Raw genomic sequence first — 12,028 nt, 5'->3', positions numbered from 1 at the left:
AAAAACACACAAATTGTTTACATTTTTATACAGAAAATTACTGAACTCACGAATATAAAATATATTAATGAGTTTATATAAGTAAGATCGAACAACATCATTTTCGTTAAGCGCTTTATTTGCTCAAAATTATACAAAGTAGATTAATCTTAATTAGTAATTTTATTATCAATTATTAATTTTTAATTATTAACTCTTAATAATTAATAATTAAAATAATTAAAAATTTAATATAAACTTATATCTTATATATGAGTTGTAAAATATAGCCTTGAAGATATTTTTGGTATATTAAATACAATGTATTGATTTTCTTCTTTGTCTAAAATATTGTATTACTTTAGAAAAATTAAATAGCTTTTTAGAGAAATTTTAGATAAATTATTAGAGAAATATATTTACTCAAGCAAGATTAATAAATAAAAAATAAAATTCTTACTAAAGTACATCCATATATATATTTATATTTGATTAGATTATTATGCTTTGCGCGGATAATGGGATTGTTAATTCCCGGTTATTCTTCTTTACGAGATGCTGGTTTGCGCGGCTCGACTTTGATCTTGAATCCATCATGTCTTTTCAAAATAATATCAGCTCGCAGTTGGAAATCTTTGTCGGGCGTATCAGAAATAATACGGTAATTCCTCAGTATCGTCGATAACAAAACTTTCAGTTTCAACATAGCATATTTCCGCCCCACGCAGGACCTTTGAAAAATGTGTTATTGTCAACAAATATATATTGTAACAATATTCGCGAGAAATGTCTTCTTCAACCTCATGGTTTAGAAAAATCCCTAGAGATAATAGAAAAAAGTTATTACTAAAAAAATATTATTAGTTATTAAATACCTTGGTCCAGCACTGAAAGGAATGTAAGCATAATAATGTCTTTGTTGCATTCTTTCCGGTAAAAAGTTGTCTGGATCAAAAACTGTTGGATTTGGATAATATTTCTCCAACCGATGCGTCATAAATTGTACGACCAGTACCGTGGCAGACTTTGGAAGAACATAATTGCCTGAAACTGTAATATAAAACATATTAAATGTATTTTTTTTTAATTTATAAATGAGTTCTTTTAAATTAGTACTATAACGCGATTAATATTATTGTTATAGCAATGCATTTAATTAGATAATTTACCTATTTTCACATCTTCGTTAAGATGCCTGGCAATCAAAGGTACCGGTGGGAAAAGTCTCAAAGTTTCCATAATAACTCTCTCGAGATATTTCATCTCTAAAGTATCTTGGAAAGTGCATTGTCTGTCGCTATCACCAAAAATCGTATCCAATTCTTCGTGCACACGAGCCTGCACGATGAAAATAATTAAATTATAAAGAAAAGGAAAGAGTTAAATTATTACGATTGTTATATCGAAATCAAGCAATATATCGACTTTTCTCAGGAACGACAGAGACTGATGAAGATCGTAAAATGCAATATCGTTGAATTACTCATGGAATTACTATTTTAATTTTGATTTAATTTAAATATAAATGTAATTAGCGAGAAAAACAAATAAATAACCTGTTAGGATGGGTGACGCGATCAATGGTAAGAAATTATTTATGAAGTTGTGCGCTTCATGTCATACCACGGAAAAGGGTGGAAAACATAAGATAGGTCCTAACCTGCATGACATCATGGGCAAAACTTGCGGAAGTAGGTGTACTAATGCCCCAATGTCTTATAATATATATAGACAATATCTCAATCAGGAAAATAATTTAATCAAAAATAAATTCAGAAAAAAGATTGTTTTAACAGTCATTTAATAGTAGTAATATTTATGCGTAAATATGTATATAATGCTATATATTAAATAATAGTATGACAATTTATATGTAACTAATTAATTTTTTCTAGCTATTCCGGGATTTATATTCACGGAAACTCTGAAGGAAAAAGCTATTGTATGGGATGAGAAGACTTTAAACGACTACCTCGAAATTCCCAAAAAATTTATCCCGGGAACAAAAATGGCATTCTACGGTGTCAAGAAGGCCGAAGATCGAAGAGATTTGATTGCTTTCTTAGCTACTTTGAAGTAACCGTGTTTTAATAAAACAGTATGTAGCAATTTTGCTGCACAAATGCAACATGCAAAATAACCATGGGGCTATGTTATTAATTATGTAATTATTGTAATCAATCATCAAAAATAGTAATAATGAATATACCTGAACATCTGGATGATTTCCTAAGACACAAAGTGCAAAACTCGAGCCAGCCGCCGTGGTATCATGACCCTGTAATAAATCAATGAATTTCTTTTTGATGTATAAAATAATAACGTGATTTATTATAGCAATGCAGTTTGCGATGCACAAGGTATTTTGTAGAAGAAAAAGTTAAAAAAAAGTTTAAATTATAAAGTTCATGTACACGTTCAAAGATTCATGATAAGATTACATTTATTCTCAAAAAGAAATTGTCATACTTCAAACATGATGGTGTTCACTTCCTCCCAGATCTCCTCGTCAGTCATTTGCCCATTCTTCTTCAATTCGAACATCATTTCTAGGAAAGCTTGTCGCTTTTTCTCACCTACGTCGTTCTCATCGATATCATCGAGGTCATCTCTTACGTAATGCATATAATTAGCGGGTCTATTATTAGCATTTTTCGTATTTTCGGTCACATTCAAATTTTCCGTTGGTTTATCGTTTTGCACTTCTTTTACTTGTTGATCTTTCACAAGTTTTTCTTCGACATCCTTTGCTTTCTCTTTAATCACATGTTCTGTCAATGTATGAACAATATTGAGCAGTTTCTCCTGAACTTTGGCAAGCTTCGAATATTTGAAAAACATGTCCAATCGTAATGATATATCATAATGTCTTCGGTGTATAATATCGCTCAGTCTACAATATTCATATTATGGTGAGTGCGTTTTCTATATGATAAGTAAATAATAAAAAAAATGCTACGTGTAATTTTAAGAAAAAAATAATATATACTTCATCACTGCCATGGCATATTCAAATCCCGTTTTCTGTCTTCTTTCCTTCCTAACTCCCATCGCTGTTTCCGTTAAAATATCAACCGTTACGGCTGATAGATAATCGTGGCAATCGAATTCCTTTCCAACTTTATCGCGAAGCCGGTTCACGAGATCTATGCTGTTTTCATAAAATAAAGGTACAAACGTCTTCAAGATATTCATGTGAAACGTAGGCGCAATCACTTTTCTATGTCTGCGCCATTTGTCGCCTTTTGTGATCAGCAAACCGTCTCCAAGCCACGGTTTGAACAATCTACGATTGGGGATAAAGAGGATTATTTTAAGCAATATTTCACATATAATAAGTGACAGAACATCCAGAACAAAATTTGCACCTCTAGTTTTACATATAATATAGGAACGAAGCACATATATATTTTAATGAATTTATTAGTTGTTAATTTAACTTCTTACGCATATTCTTCGGCTTTGTCGATATGCACAGAACTACTCAAGATTATTTCAACATCTTGTGGATCTGCCAAGAAGACTACTACTTTTGAACCTAAATACGCGCCTACTACACTTCCATACTTTTCAAAAAATTCAAGACCTATCTCTATTAATGCTTCGGGAGGCGCTTTAAGAGTTATTAATGAATGACCTAGTATAGGTACGGATGGTGGGCCTAAAAGAAGAAAAAATTTGTTGTGGGATAATATAATGAGTAAAAAATAATCAATATTGACGAAGACTACTCGCCAAAAACATATTCGTCGAGTAAAAAGTTAAACTTATTTCTTATTATTAATATGTAAATATACCTGGTAGTTTCTTCACAAGACGAACTGCTCGAGAGGTTTCGATGTAATAGTACGCTGCAGCTAACACTGCAAGAAGCGTAGTCAGCAGAGAAAAAGTTAAGGTTGACATATAGGATGTTGTTACTGGATCCGCGTCCATCGTGATTTTAAAAAAAGTACTGTCTCGTAATAGTCACTTATTTCTCACTTCTTTCTTGCAACTTACTAATTATAGTGTCGACATTGAAAGACACAAGATTCAAGATATTAAAGTACTGTAACAGTAATAGAAATACTTTATTTGTCGTTGGCGACTGAAATCACTTGTCAACGGTAAATACGTCTTTAACTCGCTCGCAGTAGTGACCGATATTTTATAAGCTTTAGTCCAGAGGAATTTACGTATTCGGTCTCACTTTTTAATTATACAATGACCTCGTCAATATCGCATTGCTTGTTCATTTCCACTACGCAAATAATCGTAGACCGGATGAGAAAATTGCGTCACGCATTCGATTTCAAATGTAAGTTAATTCATCAATGTGGCAATATTGCCCCAGACGTGACACAGCCGTAAGCGCAACCTTTTTAATAAACAACCGGAAATCGACCTGTCGACATTATAAAAAAAGCATTGAAAACGCGAGAAATATAAAAAGATTTTTGTTGCATACGACAAAGTAACGAAATTATTGGTATATCGTAATTATGGTGTGTCATTGTTGATTTCACTTTTAATTTCGAATTAATATAAATCCCTCTCTTGTATAATGAAGCAAAATATTTATTACGGGGGGCGGGCATTATAATTAAAAACAATAAATGAAACGTAAAATAAATTAAGGCTATTTGAATTACAACTTATACTTGAATATAAAATATTTTCCTCATACAAACATCAAATTATTCGAAAAAAGATAATGGGGACAATCATATCCGCGTAAAGAACAAGAGAGATAGTGATATTATTAATTGTATTCAATGAACGAGATATTAAAAATTGTATTTAATTTGCAATGCATTTTCCATTCTTCTTTTAATATTAAAAATCTTTATAAATCTTTCAATACTATTTATTAACTTTATAAGTAATTATTAGGATAACTCTCCCTCTCTCTCTCTCTCTCTCTCTCTCTCTCTCTCTCTCGCACCTAAGAAAAACTTAATTTATTAAGTACTATTTAATATGTTTAAAGCAAATAAATTATACCAATAAAAACTTTATACTGTCTACTACTATAAAAAAGTTAGAAATATGAAATATTTATTCTTTGTATTTAACAAAAAAAAAAACTTTTAGAGACTCTTGCATTTTTGCCATATATCCCATAGGGGTGTGATAAATGATATTCATAGGTGGAATATACGCCTTATAAAAAAATACAAGTAATGTTTATAAATGAGGCAATAAAATGCATATATATCATAATAAGTTATAAAATGTCTGTAAAAGTTTATTAAGGTGTAAGAATGATAAACAAATTATAAAACTGAAAAAATTTAAAAAGAAAATAGACGAACGATAGATGGATTAAAAATTATTGTTATATGATCCAAAGAAAAAGAAGGAAAAAGAACACGTAGGAGATATCGATTTTTATAGAGTGTTTGTACTATGGCATAATCCCGCATGCTAAAAATGCCATCTATATCCTAAACAGATGGAATATACAAGATATCAAGCTAAACAAAGAATACAAGAGCTATGCACTTGTATTTTGTTGTATTCCATCATTTACTATCCCTTTACACTTATGTATTATGAAATAACCATTAAACCTCTTACACTCTTTACAGTAATCATTTTACGTAGGTCGTAATATATGATCGCGCTACTTACTACGATGAGAAATCGATTCAACTAACGATGGTTTCGTTAATATTAACAGTAAAGAACTGAAATTACAACACAATACTAATATGGCATAAAGGCACATAACAGAATATTTGCGAGCAAATACTTAGGTTATATAAGGTTATATAAACTAGAACAACGATGTAATTTTTGTTAAGTGTTTTATTTGTTCAAAATTATATAAAGTAGATTAATCTTAAGTAGTAACTTTATTATCAATTATTAACTTTTAATTATTAACTCTTAATAATTAATAAAATAATTCAAACTTTAATATTAGCAATATAAACTTTATATCTTATATGTAAATGAGTTGCAAAATATACTCTTGAAAATATTTTTGGTATTTAAATATAATATATCTATTGATTTTCTTCTTTGTCTGAAATATTTCATTATTCTAGACAAACAAATAGCAAATTATTAGAGAAATATATTTACTCAAGTTTAATAAATAAAAAGAATAAAATTGTTGCTAAAGTACATCCATCGATATATTTATATTTGATTAGATTATGCTTTGCGCGGATAATGGGACTGTTAATTCCCCGTTATTCTTTTTTACGAGATGCTGGTTTACGCGGCTCGACTTTGATCTTGAATCCATCATGTCTTTTCAGAATAATATCACCTCGCAGGTGGAAATCTTTGTCCGGCTTATCAGAAATAATACGGTAATTCCTCAGTATCGTCGATAACAAAACCTTCAGTTTTAACATAGCATATTTCCGCCCTACGCAGGACCTTTGAAAAATGGGTTATTGTCAACAAATGTAACAATATACGCGAGAAATTTTGCAGATATCGACGTTTCAAGAACAAACATTTTATTAAACTTAAATGTAATTTTTTAAATATATAGATATCTCATAATTTAGCAAAATTTTTAGAGACAGTAGAAAACAGTTGTTACTAAAAAGTTTTACTAATTATTAAATACCTTGGCCCAGCGCTGAAAGGAATGTAAGCATAATAATGTCTTTGCTGCATTCTTTCCGGTAAAAAGTTATCTGGATTGAAAACTGTTGGATTTGGATAATATTTCTCCAACCGATGCGTTATGAACTGTACGATCAGTACTGTGGTAGACTTTGGAAGAACATAATCACCTGTAACTTTAATATATAACATATTAAATGTATTTTATTTAATTTATAAACAAAATTTTCAAGTAAATACTTATTTTAACGCGATTAACATTACTGTTATAGTAATACATTTAATTAGATAACTTACCTATTTTTACATCCTCGTTTAGATGCCTGGCAATCGCAGGTACCGGTGGGAAAAGTCTCAAAGTTTCCATAATAACTCTCTCGAGATATTTCATCTTTAAAGTATCTTGGAAAGTGCATTGTCTGTCGCTATCACCAAAAATCGTGTCCAATTCTTCTTGTACGCGAGCCTGCACAATGAGAATAATTGAATTAAAAAGGAAAGGAAAAAAAAAGATTAAATTATTACGATTGTTATATCGAAATCAAGCAATAAATCGACTTTCCTCAGGAACGATAGAGATTGAAGATCGTAAGATGCAATATATTGTTGAATTACTACTTTAGATTTAATTTCTAATCTTAATCGGGAAAAAAATTTAATAAAAATAAATTTTAAAAAAATTGTTTTAACAATCGTTTAATAATAATAATAATATTTATGCGTAAATATGTATATATAATGCTTTATATTGCTTTAACTAATTAAGTTTTTCTAGCTATTCCGGGATTTAATTTCATGTAAGCTATATGAAGGAAAGAGTTATTGTATGGGATGAGAAGACCTTAAACGACTACTTCGAATTTCCCAAAAAATTTATCCCGGGAACAAAAATAGTATGGCGTTAAGAAGGCCGAAGATCGAAGAGATTTGATCACTTTCTTAACTACTTTGAAGTAACTGCGTTTTAATAAAACAGTACGTAGCTGTTTTGCAACTCAAATGAAACATACAAAACAACCATTGGGGCTATGTTATTGATCATGCTATTAATTAATCAATGTTATTAATTATTGAAAATAATTATAACAAGTGTACTTGAATATCTGCATGATTTCCTAAGACGCAAAGTGCAAAACTCGAGCCAGCCGCCGTGGTATCATGACCCTGTAATAAGTCAATAATTAATTCCTTTTTTAAGCATAAAATAATAACTTGCAATAATAAATGGTAAATTGTAGAAAGAAAAGCTAAGAAAAGTTTAAATTATAAAAATTCATGTGCACGTTCAAAGATTCATGATAAGATTTTATTTATTCTCAAAAAGAAATTGTCATACCTCAAACATGATGGTGTTCACTTCCTCCCAGATCTCCTCGTCAGTCATTTGCCCATTCTTCTTCAATTCGAACATCATTTCTAGGAAAGCATGTCGCTTTTTCTCACCTACGTCGTTCTCATCGATATCATCGAGGTCATCTCTTACGTAATGCATATAATTAGCGGGTCTATTTTTAGCATTTTCCATATTTTCCGTCGAATTTAAATTTTCCATTGGTTTACCGTTTTGCACTTTTTTTACTTGTTGATCTTTCACAAGTTCTTCTTCGAAGTCCTTTGATTTCTCTTTGATCACATGTTCTGTTAAAGTATGAACAATACGGAGCAGTTTTTCCTGGACCTTGGCAAGCTTCGTATATTTGAAAAGCATGTCGTATCGTAACGATATATTATAATGTCTTCGGTGTATGATATCGCTCAGTCTACAATATTCAAATTATGGTGAGTGCGTTTCCTATGTGATAAGCAAATAATAAAAAAATAACGCTACGTGTAATTTCAAGGAAGAAACAATGTGTACTTCATCACGGCCATGGCATATTCATATCCGGTTTTCTGCCTTTTTTCTTTTTTAACTCCCATCGCTGTTTCCGTTAAAATATCAACCGTTACGGCTGACAGATAATCGTGGCAATCGAATTCCTTTCCAACTTTATCGCGAAGCCGGTTCACGAGATCTATGCTGTTTTCATAAAATAAAGGTACAAACGTCTTCAATATGTTCATATGAAACGTGGACGCAATCACCTTTCTATGTCTGCGCCATTTGTCGCCTTTTGTGATCAGCAAACCGTCTCCAAGCCACGGTTTGAAGAATCTACAATGGAGAATAAAGAGGATTATTTTAGGCAATATTGGTAAGCAATATCTTATACATATAATAAATGACAAAATATCCAGAATAAAATTTGCACCTCTTGTTTTACATATTACTATAACAAAGCGCAATATACATTTTAGTGATTTTATTAATTATTAATTCGACATCTCACTTGTATTCCTCGGCTTTGTCGATATGCGTAGAACTGCTCAAGATTATTTCAATATCTTGTGGATCTGTTATAAAGGATACTGTTTTTGTACCAAAATACGCGCCTCCTGTACCTCCATACTTTTCATAAAATTCAATAGTTTTCTCTACCATTAATTCGGGAGGCCATGTAAGAGGTATTAATCCATGTCCTATAATAGGTATGGATGGTAGACCTAATTGAAGAAAAGATTTGTTGTAGGATAATATAATAAATGAATAATAATCAATATTGATGAAGATTATTCGCTAAACACATATTTGCCGAGTAAAAAGTTAAAATTTATTTTTTATTATTAATATATACGTATACCTGGTAGTTTCTTTATTAAACGAACTGCTCGAGAGGTTTCGATGTAATAGTACGCTGCAATTAACACTGCAACGAGCGTCAGCAGAGAAAAAGTTACGGTTGACGTAAAAGATGTCGTAATTGGATCCGTGTCCATTGTGATTTAAGGAAAAGTACTGTCTCGTGATAGCGACGTAGCGACTAGTGCCGATATTGAAAAAGATACAAGATTCAAGAAGAATCAAAGTACTATAACTGTGCTTTAATAGAAATATTTCATTCGTTATTGACGACTAAAGAAGCCACGTTATTAATCACTTTTCAACGGTAAATGCGTCTCTAACTCGCTCGCAGTCGTGACCGATATTTTATAAGCTGGTAGTCTAGACAAATTTACGTATATGTCACTTTTTAATTATACAATGACCTCGCAATCTTATTGCTTGCTCATTTCCATGTCTACCTATATCCATTACGCAAATAACACTATTCTACAAAATTAAACTCATTTTCTGCTTCAAAAACGAAATCAGCTAATCTTTATTAATTTGGGGTTGCTAAATTTGAATATGTTAATGTTCGCGAGAGCGTGAGGAAGCAAGAGAGGAGCGCGAGATGGCAAGGACAATTGCTAAGACGAGTTTATCACAAGCAACGTTCCAAAAAATAAAGCACAAAATATATTTACAAAAATTATTTACAATGAATGTACAGTCTCTGAATTTCAGGATCTCGGATAGATACCGTAAAGCGGGCGCGCGCACAAAAGTTTTTACGCGAGAATTCGACTGATAGATCGATCGAATAAGCGGTTGAAAGCGGAATCAGCGTACTGTCTAGCGATCGAAATACGAGTGAGAATCCTGAGCGATTCGTCCGTCGCAACAAATTTTCCTTGTCGCGGGAAGGGAGGCCTCCGCTTCGTTAATTGCCAATGGCGACCCATGCACGAAAAATTAGAAAGAGCGATTGGCGATTGACGGCATATCTATGTCATCGTTTCGCACGTGAGTGCGACGACGAATTTGTCAGCCGTCGGTTGAGATCGATGTTCGTTACTTGGCGAACGTGTTTATGACATGGGTTTGTTTTGTCCTAAAGAACCGCGGTTGTCTGACATTGACGTTTATTTGGTCAAGAGAAAGTTAGACGAACTTTCCAGAACGACTCATTTGACGAAAGACCCATGTCATAACGATCGTAGATAATTAACGCGAAAATCATACATGTAATGCTCGAAGTCAATCACAGTCTCAAACATCAGTTAGTAAAACATTTTAATTAGTTCTAGTTTCGATGATATAGGAGATTTGAACACCCAAAAACCGCTTTTTTGGTCGATTATAACTTTTTATCGAAACATAACAAATTATTTGGAAACGTCTCAAGAGAGAAAGTACTTATATCTTCCACTTTATCAAGAAAAATTCAAATTTTTGCAAATATAATATTTGCTTTCTTGGGATGGTTTTTAATTTTATTTGCAGGAGTTTATGTATACTTGTCTGCCTGTCTACATCCAGCGCAATTTCCTAACGGATCATGTTAGTCATTCATTAACGAGATATTTTGGCAATATTGAAAACATTAATTTTATCCTTGCTACAACTCTGAACTTTTTCAAACTATACCCCTAAAAATGAACCTCGTTATGGTCAGAAATAGTAACCTATCAAGTGTCTGAATGAGATGTATATAGAATAAGTTTTTGAGGTCTCTGAATACGAATCTAATATCAAAATTGCACTCGACCCGTTAGGAAATTGCAGCGGATATAGATAGGCTGACAAGTGTACACAAACCCCTGTGCAAATAAAGTTAAAAATCACCCCAGGAATGCAAATATTATATTTGCAAAAATTTGAATTTTTTCTTGATAAAGAAGATATGAGCTTCCTTTTGAGACATTTCCAAATTATTTATCATGTTTCGTTGAAAAGTTACAGTTGACCAAATATAGCTAAACAAGCGGTTTTGGGGGTTTCAACTTTCAACCCTCTATATTATAGAAATTAGAACTAATTAAAAATTTTTAATAACATATTCGGATTTAGTGACTCCAAATTAGTAAAGATTGGCTAATATCGTTTCCGAAGCATTTTTGTTATAGAGCAGTGTAGCATCACGCGTTCGATTTCGAGCGTAAGTTAGTTCGTCAATGTGGAAACATTGCCCCAGACGTGACATAATCGTAAGTGCAACGCTTTTTAATAAACGACCGGAAATCGACTTATCGGCATTATAAAAGAAGCATTAGAAATGCAATAGCCGTAAGTGCAACCTTTTTAATGAACGACCGGAAATCGACCTGCCAACATTATAAAAGAAGCATTAGAAACCTGAAAAGTATAAAAAGATTGTTGTGGCATATGACAAGGTAACGAAATTATTGGTATATCGTAATTATTGACGTGTCATTGTTGATTTCACTTTTAATTTTAAATTAATACAAATCGCTTTTTTGTATAATAAAGCAGAATATTTATTACAGTATTATAATTAAAAACAATAAATAAAACGTATAATAAATTAAGACTATTTGAATTGCAATGTACTTGAATATAAAACATTTTCCTCATGCAAATATCAAATTATTCGGAAAGAGGTGGTGAGGACCATCATATGCGCGTAAAGAACAAGAGTGTGAAAGTGATATTATTAATTATATTCAATGAACGAGATGTTATAAATTGTATTTAATTTGCAATGCATTTTCCGTTCTTCTTTTGATATTAAAAATCTTTATAAATCTTTCAACAAACTTGATTAATTTTATAAGTAATTATTATAGTATATAGAATGTTAAATTAAACAACGTG

At 31.5% G+C, this 12,028-nt stretch overlaps 3 protein-coding genes across 4 annotated transcripts; 1 reads left to right on the top strand and 2 right to left on the bottom strand.

Moving 5' to 3' along the window:
* Window positions 1-100: 100 nt before the first annotated feature.
* On the bottom strand, window positions 101-4,121 carry LOC139770505 (cytochrome P450 4g15-like). The gene is made up of 8 exons (XM_071702502.1): window positions 3,777-4,121; window positions 3,427-3,640; window positions 2,969-3,265; window positions 2,449-2,872; window positions 2,189-2,257; window positions 1,149-1,317; window positions 855-1,029; window positions 101-710 (listed from the first exon to the last, which is right to left on the bottom strand). The coding sequence occupies exons 1-8, from the start codon at window positions 3,913-3,915 to the stop codon at window positions 518-520; spliced, it is 1,680 nt and encodes a 559-aa protein (XP_071558603.1). The 5' UTR covers window positions 3,916-4,121; the 3' UTR covers window positions 101-517.
* On the top strand, window positions 1,544-2,182 carry LOC139770507 (cytochrome c). The gene is made up of 2 exons (XM_071702505.1): window positions 1,544-1,670; window positions 1,875-2,182. Exons 1-2 carry the CDS (start codon window positions 1,544-1,546, stop codon window positions 2,057-2,059), a joined length of 312 nt encoding a protein of 103 aa, XP_071558606.1. The 3' UTR covers window positions 2,060-2,182.
* A 1,633-nt stretch (window positions 4,122-5,754) lies between the features above and the next one.
* LOC139770506 (cytochrome P450 4g15-like) lies at window positions 5,755-10,042 on the bottom strand. Of its 2 annotated transcripts, none has more exons than XM_071702504.1 (8): window positions 9,231-10,042; window positions 8,880-9,093; window positions 8,408-8,704; window positions 7,886-8,309; window positions 7,645-7,713; window positions 6,847-7,015; window positions 6,551-6,719; window positions 5,755-6,354 (listed from the first exon to the last, which is right to left on the bottom strand). In XM_071702504.1, exons 1-8 carry the CDS (start codon window positions 9,364-9,366, stop codon window positions 6,162-6,164), a joined length of 1,671 nt encoding a protein of 556 aa, XP_071558605.1. In that variant the 5' UTR covers window positions 9,367-10,042; the 3' UTR covers window positions 5,755-6,161. The 2 variants fall into 2 exon arrangements, with proteins under 2 accessions (XP_071558605.1, XP_071558604.1); XM_071702503.1 differs by having other exon boundaries at window positions 6,551-6,725; window positions 9,231-10,039.
* Between the last annotated feature and the right edge of the window lie 1,986 nt (window positions 10,043-12,028).

The sequence above is a fragment of the Temnothorax nylanderi genome, unplaced genomic scaffold (genome assembly GCF_030848795.1).
Source record: "Temnothorax nylanderi isolate EJ_2023f unplaced genomic scaffold, tnyl_v1.0 TNYL_tig0030_pilon, whole genome shotgun sequence".
NCBI lineage: Eukaryota > Metazoa > Arthropoda > Insecta > Hymenoptera > Formicidae > Temnothorax > Temnothorax nylanderi.
This window is presented reverse-complemented; position numbering and strand designations above follow the sequence as displayed.